Here is a 25,266-nt window from a genome sequence, read left to right as displayed (position 1 = left end):
CATACATATACCTGGGATAAAATTTGCTGTGATAAATACAAATGTGTTTGTCTTGCTTTAGACAGACACTTCTTTTGTTAATTGAAAATATGATTGAGGCAGGATTTCCTGAGACTTATTGGTGCATTCCCATCCCTGCTGTCGCCCATTCTCATGTGACGAAAAGTTAACAGGAATAAATATATATGTTAAGGTGGTAGCAAAGTCAGTGTCTACCATTGCCAAGCATCATTTCTCAGTATGCAACAGGGATTGACTGGGACAAGGGGAAAATACAAAAAATATTGTTTTCAGCCCTCTTTGCCTGGACATGTCTTTACACTGTATGCATAATTTGGAACCACCAGTTTATACTCATGAAGAAAAACTGATGCTAAAGAAAATGAAAACTTCTTTAAGTAGCAGCTGATGTTCTGCTTTAGCAAAGAGGTTACTGTGAGCAGTATATTTAGTTGTCTTGTTTTCTCCTCAGAGAAGGATCACATGCTGCATTTCGGCAGGAAAATTTACTGCCACCTGACTAAAATTAGATAGTCCACACTTATGCTTTGAGTTTATGTCATTATCCTGGGAATGGCGTGGGAGTTTAAATCTATAATCTCTGCATATACAGGGAAAGGCTGAGGACTACTCTGAATAAAAGCAACAGCCTTGGAAATTCAGGTCTTAGCATTTGAGTCACTTTTTTAATGAACTCTCTTAAAGCATAGGTGCTGGCAAGCAGAAGTGGAGGGGAGAGGAAGGACAAGTACCCAAGCATACCATGTGGGTACTTAATGTATCTGGCAGCCTGCTGTTCTACCACTCTGGAGTCTTGTAATAGTATTAGCTGACACAGACGTGTGGCTGTGCTTCTCGGACGTCACTGCAGGGCTAAGGAACACGCTGTGGTGTAAGCCCAGCACTCCAGTCTGCACTGCATGCTGCAGCTCTGAGTGGGTGATGCCTCAGCCCCTGCCAGTCACACCTGCAGAAGGCCAGCTTCTTAAGAGATGACAAAACACTACCAGCTGTAACAACTCTTGAAATTTTTTTTATTTTCTTGGATTTCCATTGGCAACTTTTGCTTCACTATGTTGACCACTTTTCTTTTTTAAAGCAACCTCAGAGCCCAGAGCCTTTTTAGTCATTGGCAAAACTGTATTGGAGGGCAGGGAGGGAGGATGGGAAGGCAACAGCAGCTCCCAGTAAGTGACACCAGCTTTCAGTATGGATTAGTTGTGGGGATTTTTCAGGCAATAACAATTTTCAGTTCTAACTCTCAGACCTCTCTTTGGCACCTTCATATACTTTAGCATATTGCATACTATCTCTGCTCCCTATGATAGGTTGTAAATTCTAAGAGGCAGGGAGTAAATACCTAATCCAAACCCAGTGTCAGTGTTATTTTGCTTGGATTCTACCTCACTGCACTCAACTGCACTGTATCTTTCCAGAACTGAGCTCTTGGAGAAAGCTCATTATACAAAAACCTGTGCAAAATAACTTTAAAATGTAATGCAAAATATTGCCATTTCCTCCAGATGCCTATTTCCCATCAACCTGAAAAATCAAAGAACTTTCTGACTCACCTGACATGTCTATCTGTAAACCTCATATCCTATTTTTGAGATCTATCATAAGCAAATTGGTTTGAACTGTGACACAAATCCACAATGATGACCCTTAAACAGTCTTAAGGGTAAGGAGCCTAATGAAAACTACACGCTTGCATGAGCCTAATGAAAACTACATGCTCTTTTCATTTGCTCAAACATCTGTGCTAAATTCTTTTAAGAATATTTAAAGGATGTAAGAAAATTTTCAGCAATTTCCAAGAGGCTGGCTCACATCTTACAAAAGCAAAAGCAACTATTATCCCAGAGAGCATATGTACAGAAACCATTCATCTAAGAGCCAGATTACAGCAAGACTCCATTATGAAGCCAATTCTGGATTAGTAAAGCCCTACTTTTTCTTTATTCTATATAATTTTTCCATTTTCTTTCAGTCAATATAAAGCCTGAGCAGACAGGATGCAGTGGTTACTTGCTTTTTCCCATTAAACTATTACCTAAGGAGGCAAACAACAGGTGTGTATCATTTTTGTACACATCTATATGTGTGCTCATGTCTATGCTCATGATAAAGGCTTTCCAGTAAAATTAACAAGGCAAGCCCTGCAGGACTGATTTGTTTTTCTTGCACAAAACTTTGGCAAGAAGTCAACATTTCTTCCCATTTAAATTTTTGGACTCAAATTGGCTCTATTCCTGCCCAAGTCAAAATCTTCCTAAACTGTTTTTAGCCACAATGGGAATTTCAGCCCTCAACTAACAGTCTGTCTCTGATTCAGTGATTCAGTTCCCTGGACCTATCTATTACTGTGCATGGTCAGAACAATGCACTTGATTTCAGTGGCCAGTCCTGATCTACTCAGAAGAGCCATGAACAAGACAACTTGCAAAATGTAGTAAATTCTAGGTTTGTCCAGAGTTAGAAAAAGATACAATTTCTGGGATTTTTCTGCTGTGAAAACAATTGCCATTGTTCCTTCTGTCAGATGTTTTTTGATCTCTGTCCACTATTCTGTTGTTTCCCTTAGCACAGTATTTTTTTTCCCTAAGAAGCAGACCAAGATTTTCAAGTTGAAGTGGTTTTTTTTCATGTGCCTTATACTACCACTTCAATATACAACAAGTGTTAAATGCTGAGACCACATCTGATCTGAACCATCCCATGGCTAATAAAATAAAGTTATAGCAACGGGATACAATTGAGAAAAATATAGAGCACTGTCTGCCCCTATGTTGCTCAACAGAAACAGCAATAGAAAAGTTTATGCAGACTAGCAAATTATTCTCACAGCAGAAGACATATTTAGAGACTCTGAATTAAAAATGAGCACATATGCTTTTATTCCTGGAAGCGTGACATCCACAGTATTGGCAGTTTGGGACCCAGTGTAACAGATTCTGAAGCAGTTTCCACCCTTCTGGAGTACCAGATTAATTCTCCACAGATGAAAATGATGTAAATATGAAACATTTGGCTCCAGCTTGAAGCAGTCAAAAGTGATTTGCTGACTATCCCACCAGCATTTCAGCAGGCTCTGAGCTACCTTATTATTCCTGTCAGCAAACCCTCAGATGGCCAATGCCAAAAGCTTCTGCTTCCTTCCCTACAGTGCAGCAACCATTAGTGAGATACTGAGAAAAACACCAAAACAGACCCCCCAAAAATTAATTAACTGTAGCAGTTTAATTTCAGATTCTGTGTCACTCAATCAAAGTCAAGCACCTCAAGAGATGGAGGACCTCTCTGTACTCTCAGTATTTAAAGTTGTGCATCAGTTGTAAGGAGTTTTGAGAACAGCCATGATCAGCAACAACAGTGTGTAGGTGTCCTGCTCATGTGGTGTACTTCCAATGTAATTTTTGCGTAGTAACTAAGGAGAAGAAACTACTATTTCCATCACCAATACATGCTTTGATCTATAAAAATACCCTACCAGCTACTTCTGGGTAGGGCAGATTTATTTCCTAAGTTGACTACACAATATAAATCTCGAATATTACACCCGTGATAGAAATAAAGCACTGTAAAAATGACCAGGCTATAAGTTCACTAGTCTTATCAGACACCATTTATATATATATATATATATAAAACTGTATTTTGGCATTTTCTCCCCTAGGCATAACTTATATATTATCACATTGCCACAATATCTTTGACTCTGTTCTAATTTTCCCCATGGTGTGGTAAAAACTTTAACTTATTCTCTGTTTCTGTGCCTATGAAGACCATTTAACAATACTCCCGGTTAGAATTCAACATGCTTTAAGTTAGTTCTTTGAAAATGGAATTTTATCTTAAAGGCAGATGAATTACAAACTCTATCACATCTACATGAAACTATCAATAGAGTGGAGTTTGGCCTAAATGATATTTTGAGGATTTAAAAAAAAGTGGTTCACAGTTTGCTTATTTTCCAAAAGCTGCATGACAAAAACATGCTGTATCTCATCTCTGTTTCACCAAACCAACCACTTTCGTCAAATGCTAAATTTGAGGAGATGACTTGCAGTTAAGCATGTACCTAACTGCAAGTCATCTCTTCAAATTTAGCATACAGATAAAATGTACAAAGAATATAACCAAACAGTATGTACAAAATATAATAAACAAGTAAGATAATGAGATGAAAAGAACAAGGTATTCCTTATTTATTCTGTAGACAATGTGGTAATGAATTTTTATATTCATTGTCATCATTTCAAGGAGACCAACTATGACAGTTTCTAAGAAGTGGCATATTGTTTGTATGTCACCACATTTACTGCTTTAGCAGTAGAATGCTGCAGCTCTCAGGAACTTTGTGTGACTAGGTGCAAACTTTTTCCTCAGAAGGTAAGGCCAGTTTAAAATTAAAAAAGAAAAAACAAGGCATAAATATTGCTTTTGCTGTGTTTTGATACCTGGCTACATTTCTGTGGAGCCCAACTTGTTAGCTGCTGGGTGCTTAAGTAAGACATTGTAGCACATTAGATGATGGCTACCTCCTGAGACAAACTGAACTCCCATTTCTTTTCGCCACAAACTGAAGATGTTGTTTGCAAAGAACTCTCAAAGCTTTGTGCCAAATCCTGCTCTTTCCTGTCAGCATTCTGGAAAAGCTTCAGCTTCCATCCAAATAGAAGAGAAGGTGAGAAGCTATGCAGAAAACTGACCTTGCTGCCTCATGGGACGAGAACATCGAGAGGGATATTTGAGCTAATGCAGTAAATGCGCAGCAGGACAACAAAAACTGTTTTGTCTTCCCTTCCTCCTCCCTCTGGTGAAGTCAGGCATGCTGCTTTGAAGCTTTTCAGAACTGTATTTGGTGATGCTGCACTGGAAGATGACTTTGCAGATCCTAACCTGTGCCATGCAGATGCTCTGCCCGAGGTCCATCCTGCTGAATGAAGGTGCCTACCTGAGACTTGAACTTCTCCTACAGTCAGTGGAGAAGGACATGTTACCTAAGTGTGCACTCAATCCCACTGAATGATGTGAATGTTCCCTTGTTTTTGCCTGTCTATGGGACAGAGCTGGAGACCACAGATTCAGGCACCAGGATGCTGATCCAGGCACCTTGGTTTGGGTGTTGGAGGCAAAAGGGATGAATCCTTAGCTCTCTTGCAACAGAACTGGGTCTGGAGAGTCAGTTCAGCTCCAAGTATAAGGACTCCTACTGACATGAAGGAGGGCTGAATTCAATCTGAGGCTGCTGCAGACTTTGCACTTAGCGATGTTGCAGAGTAATCCAACCAAGTCAACTTTCCTAAAATGAATAGAATGTCTCAAAATCAGTACCTAAATGATTTAGGCACCTAAGTGTCAAAATTCAGTTCAGGGTGAATTTAGATAGTTCACCTCTTCCATTCTTCACAATTTTTTACAAGTGAATAAAAAATAAATCTTGGAAAAAAACACTCCTTCTACATAATTCCATTTCAGCAACAACTGAAAAACTGGAGTAACAGGAGTTCAGCTACCAAACACTTATGGAAGAAATGTTACAAAGTGGGACACCTTGGGATTTACGTCAAAAACATTTCTGAAAGAATTGCATATATTTTTTCTTCTTCTCCATAAAATAAGTGCAGGAAACTGCTGACATGGATTATATCTGAATATATACATATACATACATACAAACACAAACGTACATATGTATGTATATAAACATATGTATAAAAAGACAGAACTCATGGTTTGAAAGCTGGGCTTGTTTGGAACACAGGGCTTGTGTTGGGGGGGATGTCTATTGTCTCCTGGACCAGGGCTCTGGGGCCACCAGTGACAGGCAGATTAGGGTGCTGGTCAGATCACCAACCCAACATCTGCAGAACTGAGAGTGTGTTACTCCTCTCCTGGTATTGCTGTAGGAAACCTCTCATGCCTCCTAGAGAGCTCTTTTGTGTCCAGAAATTATATGCAAAATCTAATCTTTGGCTTTATACAATGTCTCTGGGCATTGTAAGATTAGCAAAATACTGGTGAATGAGATCACTCACATCACATGAACTGCTGACACTTGAAATGCTCTTTTGATTCCCCCTTTATTTGCACAAGTTGTTAGACTCAAGACCCAGACACCTTATCAGTTTCCCTCACACAGATCATCTTATTTCCTATTGTTAGAGAAACTGAACCATCACATATTGTGTCAAGTGCCATTTCTTAAATGCCTTAAACTAAAGGAAAAGCCATTTATTTTCTTTTTTAGATTGATACCTTTATTTTTGTTTCATTGCACTAAAATCCTATAGTCTACTGAATAATAAATATTCCCTTACTAACCCTTCTAAAAATCTCTATTTTAGGGACTAAAATTTGCTCTAAAGACATTTGATTCTAAAGGACAAAAAACTGAGATTATTTTTCTTTAGCAGATTTCCTAACCACATACTGCCTTTGCTTCCCTCAGTATATAATGAAGTCCTCTAATCACTGCCATATTTCATTATCTCTAGACCTCTGAAGCAGAATTTTTATTAAATCAGTGCCAAAAATTTGAAACACAGAATTCAGCTATGAAAAACACAAGCACTCCTTACAGTACTTCAATTGTTGCTGTTTTTTTAATCAAAGGATTTATTCTGTTCTAAATACAGTACAAAAGATACAAATTTTATTGATTAAGTGATTTTGAAAACTATGAGGTGTACCTCTTGGTACGGGGAATGAGGGGGGAAATTACTGGACTGTCATATTCTCTCCAGGCTTCAACTTGTTCTCCATGGTTGTCAGACTGTATCCATCTGTCTGAGAAACTGCAGGGGTGGAAGCAAAGGGGTAATTGCCTTCCAAAGGAGTCTCGCTGTTTAGCTAACCCCTAATAAAATCAGCATCTGTAGGACAGAACAAGCACCACTGCACACTGCTGCAAGGAAGGCTTCCACATCAGCCTTGCCTGAAAGCAGACCTGACGTGAGACCCTCCCTAACATGCACCTGCTCAATATTTGCTTTGCACAAGGACTGATTAATGAAGGCTCATTTCTCTGCTATTTGTCAGTGATTCACACTAGCACTTGGAGGAAAAAAACATTCTTCTTTATTTCTCAATGTCAACATTTTATGGCCTTGAGAAAGCCTAGTAGTTAAATGCTTTCAAGAGATGAAAGAATCCCCAAACAACAAAGCACAACCAAAACCGAAGCCCTGAAAACACAACAGTCTCAAAAGATCAAAACTTTACTGAAGAAAAACAACGTTATCTTTTGTGGATCCAGTGATGCAGAGGAGATGCTAACCAGCTGTCCAGGAGCAGCACAGCATCATCTGCTGCAGTGTTGGACACAAATTCCAGCTGCGCTTTGTCACTGGCCTCGGAACAAGGGGAGCTGCCCTGATGTCAGCAGGCAGGGAAGGACGGATGTTCCATTTCTCCGACATTTCCCTTGGGTGTCTTTTTATAACTACATTTCTGCTCATTAACTTCACCTCAGAGTTGGGCAAGGCAACTAGGTCCCCTTCAGGCTGCAGTGACAAGAAGCCCCTACAGTCGCACCTTGTTTGATCAACTCTTTGGGTAAGAACAGCACAAGGACACACAGACTTACTAATCAAACTCAAGCACTGTTTACCAGAAACAAGCAAGCAAACACAGACCTCAGCTGAGGGGCCATTTGACCTTCAAAGACACAAAATGCACCCAGCAGTGCCCTCTCACTCAGAAAACTCGCAGCACAATGCAGTGGTGGGGACATGAAAAAAGAATATGAGCTTTCCCATAGGTGAAAATGTCCATGCCAGGGCACAGCAATGGCTCACCTGCCTCTTTATCACACATCTGGAAGGACCCAATGCCAGGGAAAGAGTAAAAAAGGGAGTATCTCAAAAGGTCTAAACATTTGCTCTTTATATCACACCTTATCATGTGTTTTTTTGCATTTGCAGTCTGCTTGATTTCCTTTAGATTTTCCCAATCCCTGTACAGACCCAGATGGAGCAGCAGATAGAACAGCTATAGGTTTTCATGCTTTCTGTTTAGATCAGGCATTGTGGGTTCCTCCTGATAATGTGAGCTCTTCACTCCTAATGTATAGGAACTTTACTCCAGTGGGAAACTTAGTCATACTCATGTCATTCATACATACTTTGTACCTTTATATACAGGACTTCTTTCCATCAAGGCTCTGAAATACTTACTTGGCTAATATTCTCAAATAAAACTACACGTCTCTCCATTTGCCTTGGTTTTTTTTGACCTACATGATTTACATAGCACCTTTACATATATTGATTTATTGATTTGTCTGTTTTTACATATTTGGATTAATCAGGACTTCGCTAGCACTGGTTCATCTTTTACTGATATTTTTCCTATTTTTATTTAAGAAGAGATTATTATTTCTTTTACTTTGTCTTGAGTAGATGATCACCCAGATTTTGTGTTTTTCTTCATATGACATATCTTCCCTATTTTTGTTCGTAAACAATTTTTATGATGTCTTCTGTTCACTTTTTTGTGATGCAGAGAAATAACTAAATGCAATGTTTAGTGAAGACTTTATCCAAGTTCACCTCCTGCATCAACTCTGTTTTTCAGAATGTCCAGTTCAGACGTTTTCTGAGCTGTCCAAGAGCGAGAAATTGGAACCAGGTAAGGAAAAAGTGAGGAGAAGTTAATCCACAAAAGATTTATACAAGTTCTGTAAGAAAATGCCAGGCACTATGGAACCCTCCAGCAGCCCAGCCAGAGTGCTCCAATGGCACCAACTACTGTAAACACAGTGCTGCTCGATGCCATTTGCCACACCCAGGTCTTTCCTCCTCCTGCCCATCACCTGCCCAGCCTGTGAGGTCTCTGGGATTGCACACAGAAATTCTCTACTGGCTGGTGCAGCTCTAGTGTAATTAATGTGACCACAAGTCACAGTGGATAGGAAACAAATGTCTCCATCCAGACAGCAGCTGCAGGACAGGTCTGACAAGTTATTTAGTGCTCTGAACGTCAAAACTTTTGTCTTGACTTAATACACTACAGCCTTAATCCCTCCCTTGTCTACTTGCAATAAACTTTGTTTCCTCTCCTTTATAACAAGCTAAACAAAAAATCTGGAAGATGGAAAACTCCTACAATGGAACTTCATGGAGAAATCAATTATCACTGAGTGTGCTGGTCCCTCCACAATGCACAGCAACACCAGGGCTGTCAGCGTGGCCCTCCACCCAAGTTAATAATTTTTGCCTCTTACCATGGTGAATTAATATGACAGTAGCACCAAAGGCTGATCCAACAATCTAGCTGCCAGTCCTGGGCTAAAGAATCTGGAATTAATTTAGTAATTTTTGCCCTGCAACCCATTTCAGAATCTGGAGAAAGCTGTTGCACCCATTATAAACTCAAGTTGTGCAAAGCGTACTGGAAGTGCAGGCAGATTGCAGCATCTCAGAGGAGAGGCTTAATATTTGCTTACTAAAGCCAAAAGACCAGGATGAAATTAAGAGTCAGTGACTGCGGGTAAATATCTAAAGCAAATGTGGATGCATTTGAAGACTTTCCTACTCTTTTATCTCTGCTGTTAGCATTTTTTTTGTTTTTCCATCCAAAAAGTCTTTTTTATTGATTGAAATGAAATATTAATTCACTTTTCAAGCTACACTGTAGAAATCTGATCAAAAGCAAATGGTTACTATAATAAGTAGTAGTTAAATTCTGTAAGTATAGAGTAATTTATAAATTTTCTACTAAACTATAGCACTAAGCTATACATGTCAAAAGACTCTGGGACCAACTGACATGCACATCATTACATGGACACACCCACAACAGATTGGCTAAAATGTTTTTTTTTCCATTAAAAGGAATAGAAAAAAGGCAGTTGAGTCTTTTAGGCTTGTAAGCTTTTAAATCTCTGCCAGCGTTATTAAATGAGAACATAATTTAATTACTAGTGGCATGGGAGGATAAACTCTACCTGTTCTAAGTCTAAAATATTTAAGACCAAATTTCCACAAAAAGAAAAGATGTTCTAGATGAAGGGGGCTGTACAGGACATGAAAGATCTGGATCCAGCTTCCCACTTTGTCACAGACTTTCTCTGTGACCTTAAAGTAGATGCAGTGAACCTCAGTTACACATTTGTACAGCAGGGTTTCTCTGCTCTGTCAAACAACTGTAAATCTCAAATCACTTCAATATCACAAGGAACTCAGTACTAAAACAATGACATTAGGGACAGATGAGAACATACATCTACTTGTCTGCATTTAATTTGTAAGCAAGGCTCATTAACTTTACTCTTCACACAGAGCAAAATGCTCATGCTTTCTTTAACAGATGTCTTTTCACCCCAGAGTTAAGCTTGTGGCACTAAATCTTTACTAGGAGTGATTTACACAACAGAAAAGATGAGAATATAATATATTCTAAAGCACAATGCATACCCCTCCCTGGGGTTCCTCAGTTTTGGGTCGGTGTGGGGTCATGCTGATGTGACTGAGCACAGCACCTCACTTTGCACAGGAACTTTTGCGTGCATATGCCCAACACACTCACAGAAGCTGTCAGTAAACAGGCAGGAACAGCTGTCCCCAGCTTAGTTTAAAATTCTGACCTACACAGTTGGAGAAAACTCTGCTTTGCTTTCACAGAAGGAATAATCTCACTCACAAGTAGGTTAGTCATCAGAACTCCTCTCTCAGGAGATGGCTGTCACTACGCTGAAGTTCCTGGCTATGAATTAAGACTGGCCAACTAGAGAGCCTAGTGTGGCCACTACCTTTGACTAAAAGGTCTGACAATAGAAACAAAAGTTATCTGAGATACCGTGCTAAGGATTTTGAATGAGAAAGGAGTAATAATTCCATGGCTTTTAGGAACAAAAAACCTAATATGCATTAGGATTGCAACAACACGTTTAGATACTTAGGGGTTATATTTCTCTTATTCCCTACCTTGTACTTGGTCTTCTTTTCTAATGATCACTTTTAGCCTTAGGGAAATTATCTGGTGACTTGGACTGTCTGTTTCTTCTTCTTTTTTATTTTTCTTTTGACATCCTTACTGTAGGTTACTTATACAGGGTCCAATTTAATTATCTAAATCGCATGTGTTATTCCAGCTAACACAAATCTTTGCTCCTGCTACAGATTTCCCACCTTTGACACCTGACAAGCCAGCCAGAGCTCCGACACCCTGCTCTGTCCCCAAGGCAGTTTGTCCCCAAAACAGGCTGCAGCCCAGCCTTCCCCAAAGTGAGGCCTCGTGCAGAGCCCTCTGCTCACCCAGTGCTGTCCTCTGCCCAGCTGCAGGGCAGAGGCTGAGCTCTCATCAGCACCAAGCCTGGTGGCCTTGAGGGTTTCCTATGGTCACAGGGCAATATAGAGATATATACTACAGTGCAGAAGAAACAGCCTGCACTTGTCCAACTGGGACTACAGATCTCATGTGGAATGGGAAGAAAAGACTGCTTTTGCTGTTCAGACACAAGCTGGCTCTGTGCTTTATATGTTCTTTTTGATCTATTATCTCACCCCCATTTTTTTAGAGTACTGTAAATCTCCTTTAACAACTGTGTTTCAAAATAGCACCCTTAAGCCTAGGATATCTACCTTATCTGTGACAACTCACCAAACAATAAATGCCAAAGTATTTGACATCACTGAATAAATTTATCACTGTTTTTCATCCAGAGAAAAATGCATCTTCTTTATTTCTTACATGTTAGATCAGTGTTAAATCAGTGCACACCAGAGCCAATCGTTGGTTGCCTTTCTGCTATAAACATGGAGATCTCAGGTGACTTCAGTGAACATCCCTCTGGGGGGGAGGTTTCATTCCCTTCATTGAGAGAAGTTCTAAAACAATAGTTACAGTAATATAAAAAAATAAGCATTTAGTGAAAGTGGAAAAATTTTGTGAGATTCTTCTGTTTAGACCTAAAGAAAACAGAAAGACTTGCTTGACTTCTGATTGACTCCTTCATGCATTTCTAATAGGGAAAAGAAAACTGTACTTTTAGACAGATGGGAAAAGGGGAAATCCAGTTAAAAACCACCATTCCTCTTTTGAATTTCACTCATGTACCTCTGTGCAGGTTCAGTATCCCTTCTGTGCTCAGAGATGCTATTTGTCTATGGCACAGCACTGAAGGACTGTTCCTCCATCCATCACACATGGCTGGAGTAAGGAACCATTGCCATTACACGATCAGCACATGCCTTTGTGTTGCTCTCCCTTGCAGGACCACTCTTGAGCTCAGCCTAGTTCCCAAGGGATAATACTCCTTTTCACACAACTGGAGTATGAGAAAAGGTTCAGAGCTTTTGCAGGATTTCTTCCCATCTTCATTTTTAAAGAAGGAGGGGGCAAAGGCATCACAGAGATTTGCAGTTGTGCCTCCTGCTCTCATGGATCCGTGCTCTCCTGCTATTTGCATGCCAGCTTTCAGCTTGACTTCACAGGCAGAAGACATCTGTGCCTGCATAGTGCCCTTTCCAGCTGCACCCTGCCTTTCCAGTAAAGCCCTGGGGCAGGATGCCTCCATGAGAGGCTGGCAGCAGTAAAACCCTGCTAGTAACTGTGCTTTCTTAACCACTTCTCTGTCACACTTAGCCTCCTTAGGTAAGGGTTGGGTTTTGTTTTTAAATCCAATTAGAGAGGAAACTGATGGAGTTATAAGTGCTGAAGTTACATTAATGTGAATGCATTATTGCTGAAATGCCTCAGACATTATCAGGGATTCAGTGCAATAATGGGTATTTCTAAGATTAGGTTTTTCCTTTCAATTTCATACCCGCCTAAATTATAAAATTTGTTTTCAATTAACAACAGAAATCAGTCTGAGAGGGGACACCTGTGAGTCAGACATAGCAGCTCTCATCATCAAAGCATCTCATCATCATCAAAGGAAATTAATTTGCTTTCAGAAAAGAGTAGTATTTAAGAGCTTATTCTTCATACAGACATCACTATCATCAGTTATACAATATTGTAATAAGACTTGTCCCACCATCCCATGCTAATAAGTACTAAGAATGCTTTCTAAAGAGTCCATCTAGCCCTTGTCTACTCCCTCTATAATGCACTCATCAAGCAAATTATTTTTCAGTCCAAGATCTCTCATCTCTGTCAGCTACTCTAATTAAAAGACCGTCTCTTCAACATACTTATTTCATCCAAAACTACACATACAAGTATGTAGCAAACTGTGTTGATTCTTCCTAAATTCAACAGACTGAAGAAGCTACTGAAAAGCTAAGAAGAATTATTCACCATTTCACTATTACTGGACCACCTACAGCATTTTGAGTAAATTTTTCATATGTAGCCTAGAATTAAATCCATGAACACCAACCTTACCATCAAGCAGCAGAATACAGCAATCTAAAATTCAGATTATAATAAATGTGTATCAGGTTCACTGAAGCATGTATTAGGACTGACCAGAGTCATCTGTCCATCCTGCTTCAATTCTCAAAAAAGGCTGTAGAGTTCAGTGAAACAGGACTAACCTCATACCTATGTACTCTTTTCATATTAGGTATTTTGCCTTTTATGCTAAATGCTGGTAGCAATGGCCTAAAGAACTTTAGAGTCAATGTTAGTGTTACAACTGAATTTGAGGGCACTAACCAGATTTTTCTGTGCCGTCATCTCACAAAATGTAACTGTATGCATACATACATAGACCACAGACCAAGATACTTTTGGAACAGTTTTTTTCAAAGGGCTTTTAACTCCACAAAAGAATTTATATCAAATTTTTAAAAAGATGATACATGAAAATACAAAAGCTTTTTGAAAGTAATAGAAATGGAAATGAGTTCCCAATTCTTCTCAGAATAAGTCTATAACACATTTATCAGTCTGCAAAAGAACTGCCTTACCTACTTTATTTTAGAAATATTCACTGTTCTCCAGAAAAACCTCCCCCAAGGCTCCCCCCAGGGAATATGCTTCAATAAAACAGAACAAACAGGTCATCCAAGGATCCTTCACTAAGCAATCCAAAAGGAGGCTACAGTGCTTGGGAAAGAAACTGTGTGAACGTGAGTTTGTAAACAAAGCTTGATGTAATTTTTGATGGTCACAGAAATCCAACTGACTAAAAGAGTAAAAAAAATGGGACTATCTCAGGAGTTAGCCTAAAATACCATCCCCAAGAATACATGAAATCACAGCAAGCTTTACTGTCCCAAAGCATGCCAGCTGCAATTCCTTCCAACGGGGCATTCTGCAAGTGGCCAGTGATACCTGAAACTGTCACTGCAACTTGGCTGTCCTTGGGGTAGCTCTGGCCTGTGCCATTCCTGAGCTATTTAAGGCAATGTCTAACCCTTGTGGTTGCATCAGGAGGGACCCAAAGAAAGATGACTGAAGATACTGAACTCTGGGGAACAAATGTACCCCAGTGCTCTGTAGTGAAGCTAACTGCAGCCTTGGAAAGGAAACTCCCTCTTTAAGAACTGTTTTGTGAAGAACTTTGCCCCTTTTGGACTTTTAATTACCTTACCTTTTAGAGAATGGAACAGAATAACTTAGAAAATCCTAGAAGGTTTTCTATTAGCTCAGTGAAACTCTATTTTTCAGGCCGGAGCTTAGGGGAAGACGTCATTTCCCACAAGAAGAAGAGATAAAAACTTCTCAGTGAGGAATGAACTTGAGCCTCAGAAGTCAGGTAAGACCAAACTCAGGAGTTCACCTTGCCATTCAGCTAAAAATTTCCTCAGACTTCAGGTTTGTACCCCATGGCTTCTGTCTTTCCCTGCATTTCAGAGGAAATCCTGCATGAATATTTATTACAAGTAGCTACACGATGATTTGAAAATTCAGCAAATATGATTCAGGCAGTTTGTAGGCACTTAAATACTGCAAGAAAACCAGTGTTCTGATTGCTTCAGCCACCTCACACATTTTCTTAATGTGCAATATTGTGAGCATTTTTTTTCAATGCTCAGCTGTCAGTGTTGTATGTACTTACACATTGTATATGCACAGGAAAAGCTCCAACAAACCCAAACACTTATTTTGGAAATAAAGGCTAGTTGGTAATATGTAGAATTAATGGTTACAGTGACAAACTAAGCATTCTTTTAAAAGATAACTTGCCCCTTCCTGTTTCTGCTCAAAAACACTAGAGGAGCTGTCTCAGGTCTGATATGTGGAGTTCAGGTATTCATTCACTCATAACACTTGTGTGGAAAGGATACTGCACACTTATGAAAGGGCTTAAAATGTAGAACTGTTGTCTGAATCCCACCCAGTGTAATTCAAATTCACTTACTTATCCCACCTGAAATCCTGGCTTTATTGCATGCTTCCCCAAAGAGGGAATGACCAAGGCATGTGAAGAACAGACTGTGGGGGTTTCATATAAAGATTGCACTGGGATACTGTTTTAATCTCAAAGTCACTTTGGAACAGCTGTGCCAGTGTCACTTGCTTGTTTTCAATATTCCCCCAAAGGGCCTGGGGTTCAGTACTATGTGTCAAATATTCACATATCTTCATCAAATAGAAAACTCATGAGTCTGCCATATGTCATGATAAATACCTTTCTTTTTTTTTTCTGAAATAAATAACATTCAACAGTCTGTTTGGCTTCCCAGTCACCTGGGAGCAATTTTTTGTTCTTCTACATCTTGCAACAAAATCAGAGACCCAAACAAAGGCCAGTTTTCAGGTGATCATATAGATTTGTTTGCCTCTCAGTTCTACAAAAGCAAGACAGAGCCTGTTTATCCAGACAACAACATGCAGCCCTTTGTTTCCCATAGACTGAGTCTGGATAATGTTTCATAATATAATTTATTAGTGTATCTCCCTGACATCTGATTCCTTCCAAACATCTTACATGACAGAAGACAATACATTGGTAGCTGTTTATAAAAACATGGAACGGAAATGCAACATTTTTAGGACATATGATCTGCCTCTGGGTGAAGGAAAGGCACAACAGCCTGGTCTGTCCACTCAGGCATTACATAGCTTAAGTGACATGTCACAGCTGAAAATCCAGCTCGTGAGATGCCTCTGATTTTGCAGGGGGCATGCTGTAATGCCCAAAGCATCACCCTCCTAACCAGAAATACTGCAGTACATATTTTAAAAGATATATGCCATTGATGCTACTCTCTACTTAATAGATGGAAACAGCATAAAAAAGGGATACAGTCAGTGGTAAAAACCACTGTCATTGTAGAGTTAAATTGCTCTCCTAAATTAAGGACACAGGGTGCTGGGGTAAAATATAATAATGTTTTCTATCCATTACAGCAAAGATAGTTGTTCTCATGCAGATTGTACCTGCTGGTAAATCCTTGTAACATCATATTTTCCAAATCCTAGTAGGTTTCTCTGTGCAAGAGCTACTGCGTGATTCTGCTAATGGTGTCCCAAGTGCAGGCACATTCTAGTCATTATTTTAAAACTTTGTTTTGCAAACCATTACCAATTAGATCTTATTACCAAATACAAAAAATGGATTTCCCCAATTTTTAAAGTAAATATTCTTGCCTTTTTCCCCCCCGTTTAACAAAACTCATCCTGAATCCTCTCTGATTTTCCTTAATGTATCCATAAAACCAGAGTCAATGAAGGCCTTTATCACAGCTATAGAAGTTCTCACCCCTTTGTTGATACAGGGAATGGGGATATTCCCTGGTGCCAGTGCTTGATGCCAGTGATGGATTGTCTGAATATGAGTCACTGCATCTTTGCCCTTGGCATTGCTTCCAAAAGTTCAGCATCTGTTTTACTGAGAATTGAGTGCCAATAATAAGCAGGTTGGTTCAAAGGACATTTTACTCATCTTATTTCAACAGTAGTTTTTATTAATTTTTTTTAATAAGTTTGCAAACCACCGATAAAATCTCAGGGCTGGAGGGAACCCATGTGTAACTGAGGTACTAAACACCTCTGGAGCAAGACAGATCAGATGGTAGCTGTATTCCCAGGACACTTAAAACTGACCAAAAATGCTGAATCACGGGTTACATGATACTTCATTTAAGAAGTATAAAGAAAGGTAAATAATCTTTCAATGACCAGCTCAGCAGTGAGCATACGTAAGTTCTTCAAACAAAATCAATTAACTACTGACAGTCTTCTTTGTTCCTTGATATAATATCTACTGAAAAAGCAATATATACACTTGTCTTTCAAGACATTAAAACACTTGAGTTATTAAATATGAATGACGAGGATCCAATATAATCTCCTTGTCTTACAGTCACATTGACTGACTTTATCATTTGGCACAATAAATAATTTCACTTTAAAAGCAAAGAGTCATAATGAGTGTCCTCAGCAGAAACAATCATGAGATGAAGATGCCTATTTATTACCAATGAGCATTCTCTGTGCTATACCATAACGTTTTCAGCAGACAAGTATCTACAAAGTATTGGGAGTGACAATGTAAACTATATTATTCCTGGTAATCCACCACAGGTCAAACAGAAGTTAAGGCACACATCAGCTAGAAAAAACACTTATCTCCAATTAGTATCAAGCCCTGAGGTTTATGATATATAATACAAAAACTTTTGGGAATTTATACAAAAGCCATTCCTCACACTTTAAAAAAGAGACAGTCTTAATTCTGTGTCATCTTCATCCTTGGTCTACAATTAGAAAGCAAAGCACATGAAATATAAGCTTTGTATGGAGAAATACTGACAGAATCAAGATGACACAGAACATGTAAACCTAAACTGAGAAGAGGACATTGGCAAGAAAAGTGTTCTGTTTATAAAACATAAAGGATGAAAACATAACCAAATGTACTTCCTTCACCTGAACGCTTTAATATCTTCATGCAAACATTCAGCTGTTACAGACAGTTTGCTAGTGTGTGATAGCTCTTCTTCACAACCTACCAAGCAGCTAAGTTTTCCTAAAGTTCTTTGAGCATGTATGGTTACCTTCAACCCAAAAGGAACAAGACTATACCATTAATTAGGGTTCACCCCTGAATGAACACTGTGACAATGCAGGAGACAATTTATAAGGACTTGCAAAGGAATAATGAAATGTCCTATATGACACTCTGCTCTGTTCTGAAGTCATGCATAGTGACTCTGCTAATTTCCACTCACCCTAAGACCACTCTTAAGCCGCTCTACAAGGAATAGGTATGAGATTCATTGTGAATTATAGATGACAGACTTGTGGAAAATAAGAATCAAGCCCCTAATGCAAAATAGGTGTGCCCCCTCTTGGCAAGTTGTCGTGGCAAGCCTAGCCATAATGCACTTACAGCTAAATACATATCAGTGGCCTAAATCGCCTCTTTTATGCTGCTCCTGCTTTTTTTTCTCCCCAAAGGAATTTTTTCACATAATGAATTAGTTACTCAACACAGCACATGAAGTCCTCACAATTTCTATTCGGACTTCGGATAATTATACCTTCTGTAATCCACAATCCACTAGTTAGCTGATAAATTAGTGTGCTTTTTACAAAGATGAGTAACAAATACTCATGTTACAGTTTGTAATGCAAGCCAAAAAAACCTCCTGAAATATAACCCCAAGAAAACCAGAAATCACAAAATAAAATAGGGACAAATCAGCCATGCAGTGAAACAAACAGAATTAGCACTTTCAACCCTATCAGTTTTCACTTCAAAGAAAGCAAACCCCATGCTGCAAAAACACAAAGGCCAATATTTTACCCTTCTGTGTATGTACATCAACAGGAGTTATGCAAAAATTCAAGGACAGAATGTGACTGACTAGTAATTTTTTAAATTACTTTGTACTACCTTTTATATTTGATCAGTCAGTAGTCACACTGAGCTTGAAGCAAATATTCATATGTGACAAAAAATAACTTGCACAAGAAAGATAATTTTACTGTAAGGTAATTAAAATACTCTTGTAGATTAAAGGTGATTAAGTCACTATCAGATATCTTTAGGCAGACACAGGCTCTTTGTTACTCCTGGATATTCCACTTATTTCTTATTTAATTCACTCTGTATTTATAGTAAAACATCTGTAGAAATATTCCATATTTATTTAGGATTTAGCCCAAATGAGTTTCATCAGTACTAGAAGACTGAAAGAAAAGAAGCATGCTTTTGGACCCAATAAACATGAATGAAAGGAAGAGCTCGTGCATTAACACTTCAAAAGAAACATTAAATGTAAGGGTTCATTTGATTCACAGTCATTCCAAAGTAAGGCTCCTTTGATTTTGAGTGCACTGCACAGAACAATATAACTTAGACATAGTTAAAAAGGCATCAGCTCAGCTAGGTTCTCTCTTAATATGCCAGTTCAACAAGGCGCTGAACCATAAACACTTCAGCAATCCAGCTGCACAAAGTTCACATCTACTGAAATCAATGCTCATTCTGGTATCTGTTGAGGACTTTTATACTACTGACGGTTTGGTCAGAGCTGCTGATGCACTAAGGAGGCTTAGGTCCAGCCACCGCAAAGAAAACACTAAATGATGGTTGATGGTATAAGTAAAATAACTTCTTTTTTTAAAGAGTTTTCACAAACTACTGGTTACACAACATGTATAAATAAATGCCTGGTCTAAAAACTCAGATGTTACTCTGGACGAAAATATGCCAGACTCATGCAAAACTCTGTGATTTAGGGACCAGGCTTTGGGACTTCTCTGGGATGCAGAAAACGCAAAATTCCTATCCTTTGTTAATCCCAGCACTGCTTCTCATGTCATAGCACTGTACATGTCTGAAATGGCTGGACTTCTGACCATCTTTATCTTAATCCTACTTAAAAAGCTTATGAATAAGAACAGTGGAAAATGGAGGCAAATCCTGTTTTCCTCAGCTGAAACATCTACTGAATTCACAGAGATCTTTCCTGGGGTGAGGACTAAGCAAGAGCTGCTGTGCCTCTAATATGTTAATTAGTGACTGAGATGAGGTGCACATCTGCATTTACTAAAATTAAAAAAACTCAAATAGTAAAGTGTGCCTGTACTGTGCAACAGAACTAGACCTATAATATTTCTTTTTTTTACTAGCTCACCATAGTTTTAATTTCTTGCCACACATTCTTCTTGCTTTCTGCTATTTATTGTTACAGATCCTGTAAAATACCTGCTGCTCATTCACAGTCACCTTGTTCTGTCTCACCTTGCTGTAAGTGAAGTCAAAGGCAAACCTTCACTGACCTCGAAAGGCGCAGGATTTGTCCTGAGATGCCTAATCCAAAGCAGGACTCCCTCTTAATTCAGTAAGCTTTGGATCAGACCTAGAAGGGATCTTAACAGAATCAAGAAGTGGCAAGACACAGTCCCATATCAAAACCACATCCAAGTGTTTATCTCACATTTCTAATCTTTGATGTGAAAGGGATTAAAAAGCAAGCTGTTCCTGTCAACTGCTTGGAAGCTACACAGGATCTGAATGACTGAACAAGCATCTGTAGGATAGCAATGCACATTCATATGGTTTCATTTCTTCAAAATGAAGTTAATATTTGAATTTAAGGCTTGTGGTAATATTTCCTCACTTGGTTCTCAAATTGCTGCTGTCTAAATAACACCATCCTTTCTACTCCTATAGAAGAAGGAAGATGTGCCTCTCGTCTCAGGACAATGTAGCAACTTACTTGACCAAAAACAAAACAAGAAAACTAAGAGAGATGTTATCCAAACACTTCAGATAAAACCTTGCCACAGATCCTAACTCAGTCTGTTTCAAAGTGCATCCAATTTATTCCACCATCTCTTGTTTTACGTTACCCAAGTTCAAATGTGTTGTGATCGTTTTTGCTCTCCTTTATGGCATTCATCCACGTTTCTACAGCTGCTTGAGCTGCCATGGGTGTATCTGACTACCATTTCAGCTCACATGTGTATTTACAGGCTGAGGTGACTAGGAGGAGAAACTGAGCGCATGCATTATGGTGACTTCTAGCTACCAGAACCACAGAGCCACATCAAATGGCATTAACTTTTAGACAAAAGGCAATTGAAATAATGAAAACCATTGCAACATGTACACAAATGCAATGTGAAACTCCCTTAGCACAACAGAATAGATCTATAACATTGAATCAAATTAGGGGATGAGGGAAAAAGGAAATAAAAAGGTAAAAACCAATTATTTAGACATCTTGGGAAATTAAAGAAACATCCACTTTCATCTGCAGAATCTGAGGAGAAATCTGCTCTGAGTGGCCAAAGGGGGATTTCCTTAAAAGCCAGGAGTTAGCCTAACTCCTCTTAAGCAAATTCATGATTGGGCACTGTTAAGTCACAAGAACAGTTTGGTGAATGGCAAGCACTCATACAAGTTTAACCATCCTATATTTCTGCATTTATTCAACATGCAAATGAATGAAAGCAAGTCACAGGCAAAGAATCTAAAAATCAGTATATTACTTTTGTTTTATTCATCTGCCTCATCTTACTGTGTTTCCTCCTACCTAGTCTTAGGAAAACACTAATTAAGCATATGTCTCAAGCCCTAGAGGCAACTGCCTTCATTTCCATGTGTATATATATTTAAATATTCCACAAACAAATCTGCCTGCTGGATGTCTCTGAGGCAGTGTCTACGACCAGGAGATCTCCCAGGTCGCGTGCAGCATGTTTCAGCTGTGTGGCTCAGACAGGAGATCCTCCTGTCCCTATCCAGGAGGAGAGGTTTGTTACGGAACACACTGGTGATGTTTCAAGGCATGCAGGACTGAGAAGGTGGTCTGAGTCCTGCAGGCAGTGCAGCAGCTGTGTCACAGAAGTGCTGGCAAGGGTTGATGGATGTTAGCTTGCACTAGGGGATCACGGTGTGTAACACGGCCTCCCTGAATCCTTTTTGGCAAAACTTATGCCCATCTGCTTCCCCTCTGCTCCTTCTCCTGGAGAAGAACATATGGCCCAGAATATGTATCTCAGAAGCATAAAATTTATTCATGTAGTTTTCTAAAATATTCTGAATACTTTCATTTTTCTCCTATAAGCTTTTATTCCAGTTATGAACCTTATATTCTGGCACAATATTATTTTTTTTTAAGTAAGTTCCTTGTTTAAAAAGTTAGGTAGCTCACAATGATAAATTAAAATTTAAAAAATGTGTATTGTACCTCAATAGTAAGAGCTGTTATTGCAAGAAGAATCTTTGTCAGAATTCTGGTTTTTTGTCCATTGCACTATCATATTCTAATACTTACCTTAGTTCAAGAGCATTGCATCCAATAACAAATCAACAACAGAAGAAAATAAAGCCACAGTTAAGCTTAACATGAACATCTAAACAGTGAACATTTTCATTTTGAGTCATTCAGGGTGGAGATGAGCTTCCAAAATTTATCTCACATTAATCAGTGCCTCACACCCCAAATACAACCATTAAGTTCCTCAAGATGAGAGAAAATATTTATTTTAAATAGCAGTACCAACACCTGTGTATGCAGTCCCACTTCCACAACAAGAGTAAACTTTTCCACTGTATTAGGAGGACTTCAACCAACTTGCCTGTTTGAAGACAGCAGAACTGGAACCAGGATTCATCTGAATTTGTTCTCACTTCTGACTGAATATATATAAAGTAGATATAGTTTTGTGTGTGTGTATACATGTATAGAATATATACTTGTATCTATCTATATGTACACACACCTGTATACAAATAAAGGTGCATATATATAAACATATACATGTATAGATATGCATAAATATTTTATTTTTTTTATACAAAACACTCTAATTCTTAATTGCAAAAACGAAGTATAAGAAAAAACATGCCATAGTAAAACCATGCCAGACCAGCTGTTGACTCTTTGATAGCCTACCCAGCACAACCTACCAAACACTGACACACCACGTAGGCAGTGCCTGTAATAGGACAAGCAATACAGGCTTAAACCCTTATGAATTAGATGTTTCTCATAACCAAATGCTTCTCTAACAAACAACTAGATAGTGTACTCTAGCTGTATTTTCACTGAAGTGTTTAATATGGAATCCATTAAGAATCACACAGGTCTTTCTGATCACATACAGCAAAAGCAAAGTACAGTAGTTGCCTAAAAACAACTGAACTCAACAGGGTTCTTTCTGCTGATTTCAGTGGGGTTTAGGACAGACTTGTGTATTTTCACTTCATGATATGTGGATTTTTATCTGAATATTTTAGTGAAAGCTGTTGATTCCTGCAAGTCAGATGCACGGGTCATGAAACCATTTTCTACTGTCTTTGTGTTAATCCTACTGTTTATCCTACCTTTGCTGCAACAGATGAATTGGGTTTCTCCAGCAAGTCCCAAAGCTTCTTCCTTTTCTCTGGGCAGCAGGTATTATCAAACTCTTCCCCTTCTCTCTCTCGCAATGTCTCTGCCTCTCTCCTCAGTTCCTCGTTCATCTGCTCTTTCTTTTGATGGTATCTTGCCTGGCAGCAAGATTCTAAATATATTTCATCAATCCCCCAATAATCAAGCTCCTGGCCAAAAGAGAGAGCACACATTTCTTCCATCATATGTAGTTTCCCTGTCCTGTAGAAATTCAAGATGGAAGTGAAAGCCCCTGGGTGTCGATCAAAAAAATACTCATTTTCATTTAGATTATAGTCATCACACACTTCTAGCAGAGATTCATGTGTATTGCAGTCTCTGAGCTTTCCTAATCGTGTCCTTGGAAGTCTGTCCAAAGTCCTCCACAGCACTTCATGGTTGAGTCCACCAACATTTATTTTAACTCTCCGTGAGCAGGCTTTGCTCCTAATGATCTCCACTGGTTCTGGAGGAAGAGAAAGGGTGGACCTTGAAGACTTTTTGGCGATCCCTGGTGGAGCCTTCTCAGCCATCCTGGAAAAGACGAAGTTGTAACACCAGAGTCTGTAGGAGAATGAGCTTGGAGACTACAAATATTCGGGCAGAGTCCTCTTCAGACAGACAGCTCCATTCCTGAAGCTAAAAAAGACAAAAAATTAGAATATTGCTGTGTACAAAACATCCCCCACTCTCTCTCTCTCTCTCTCTTTCCATACTTTCATATGCAGATGAAAATTTAATGATTGCAATTTGCTCTCTTTATAGTGATACTCTTTGTGGTAACATCCAGAACCACTGGAACAACTGCAACAGCCAAGAGCACTATGTTAGAGCAAAGGAAACACTCACTGGAATTTCTGTATTTGTGAAAATCAACTGTGGCAGTCTGCGCAAAGGACTTGGATTTTTTTCTCTTTTTTTTTTAAGAATCAGTTTCTGATGCAGCTGTGCTAGCTTAATCTGATTACTTACCATTTAATGTGTGAGGTGTGCAAACGGAAAGATTGTAGGGATATCCATACGAAAAAAGTAAGACAGAGGCTAGTCTCCCTTTCATTGAAAAATTCAAATTTGGCATATACTGAAACTGGATAAAACAATAGCAGCATATCAAAATCTCAAAACTAAACTGCTTCCCTCCTTCTCCCAACTCAAATCTTAAATTACTGTATAATTTCATGGGTAAATGTTACTCATCAAACAATTCAACTGCCATCCTTACAAGTCATATTTATTAGCACCAGACAGCACTCATTTCTTTACAAATAGGTCAAAAGAGTCCTAACTCTTTTGTGGCCAACTGACCAGTAATATAAGTTATACAGACAAGGGCTGTGTGTACTGTTCTCTGCGTCCTCTGAAAGGCTCCTCTCTGCCCCCCTGTTCATCTGTTAAATTGCTGCAGACATGACTGCATGACAGCAATCAGCAACCTCAGTTTCAACAATCCACAAGTGCATCCTCACTCACTGTGCCTCGTGCTTCAGTGAACTCTGAAGTGCAGCTGTTGGTCACCAAATTTGGAACATCAGTACTAATCAGGAAGGAAACCCACCCACCAGCTCTACTGCTGTCAGTTGTCAGACACAGTGCTTAAATATTAACCTGCAATAGTATCATGGCCCAAAGGAAGAATATTAAGAATGCTTAGACAAGACTTCTATTCCAAACTTGGAAAGTCCTCTTTAGTAACTTCCCAGAGTTGACATCTCCTCCTCCTTTTCTCTGCAAATAAACAATTCAACAATCTGGAGGTTTTTTGTTTGCTTGGTTTGTTTTGCTTGAAGTGAAGTAAGTCCAGGATATAAAAGCATTTGATGTGTACAAGAATTTTATCTTCTTTGCAGAGTATGCATGAAAGTTGTGCTGGGAGGGATTGTTACCTATAAATACAATAGGAGTAAAAACCTGGGAGGGATTTGAACTATTTGTACTGAAGTACCACGATGGCACAAGAACAAATGAGTACAAACTCACCATGAAAAAGGCAGAAATTTGAAAGAGAATTAGAAGGTCACAAAGACCAGAT

At 39.0% G+C, this 25,266-nt stretch overlaps 1 protein-coding gene across 1 annotated transcript in view; it reads right to left on the bottom strand.

The window, feature by feature from the left end:
- Positions 1-25,266, bottom strand: part of KCNB2 (potassium voltage-gated channel subfamily B member 2) — a 186,221-nt gene that overhangs the window by 146,218 nt on the left and 14,737 nt on the right. Inside the window, exon 2 of the mRNA XM_085053035.1 lies at positions 23,192-23,876. Coding sequence (XP_084909161.1) covers positions 23,192-23,770 — 579 coding nt within the window. The 5' untranslated portion in view covers positions 23,771-23,876. The remainder of the gene's footprint in view (positions 1-23,191; positions 23,877-25,266) is intronic.

The sequence above is a fragment of the Lichenostomus cassidix genome, chromosome 2 (genome assembly GCF_008360975.1).
Source record: "Lichenostomus cassidix isolate B80296 chromosome 2, HeHo_3.0, whole genome shotgun sequence".
Lineage (NCBI taxonomy): Eukaryota > Metazoa > Chordata > Aves > Passeriformes > Meliphagidae > Lichenostomus > Lichenostomus cassidix.
Note: the sequence above shows the minus strand (reverse complement) of the source record. Positions and strands in the feature narration are given on the sequence as shown.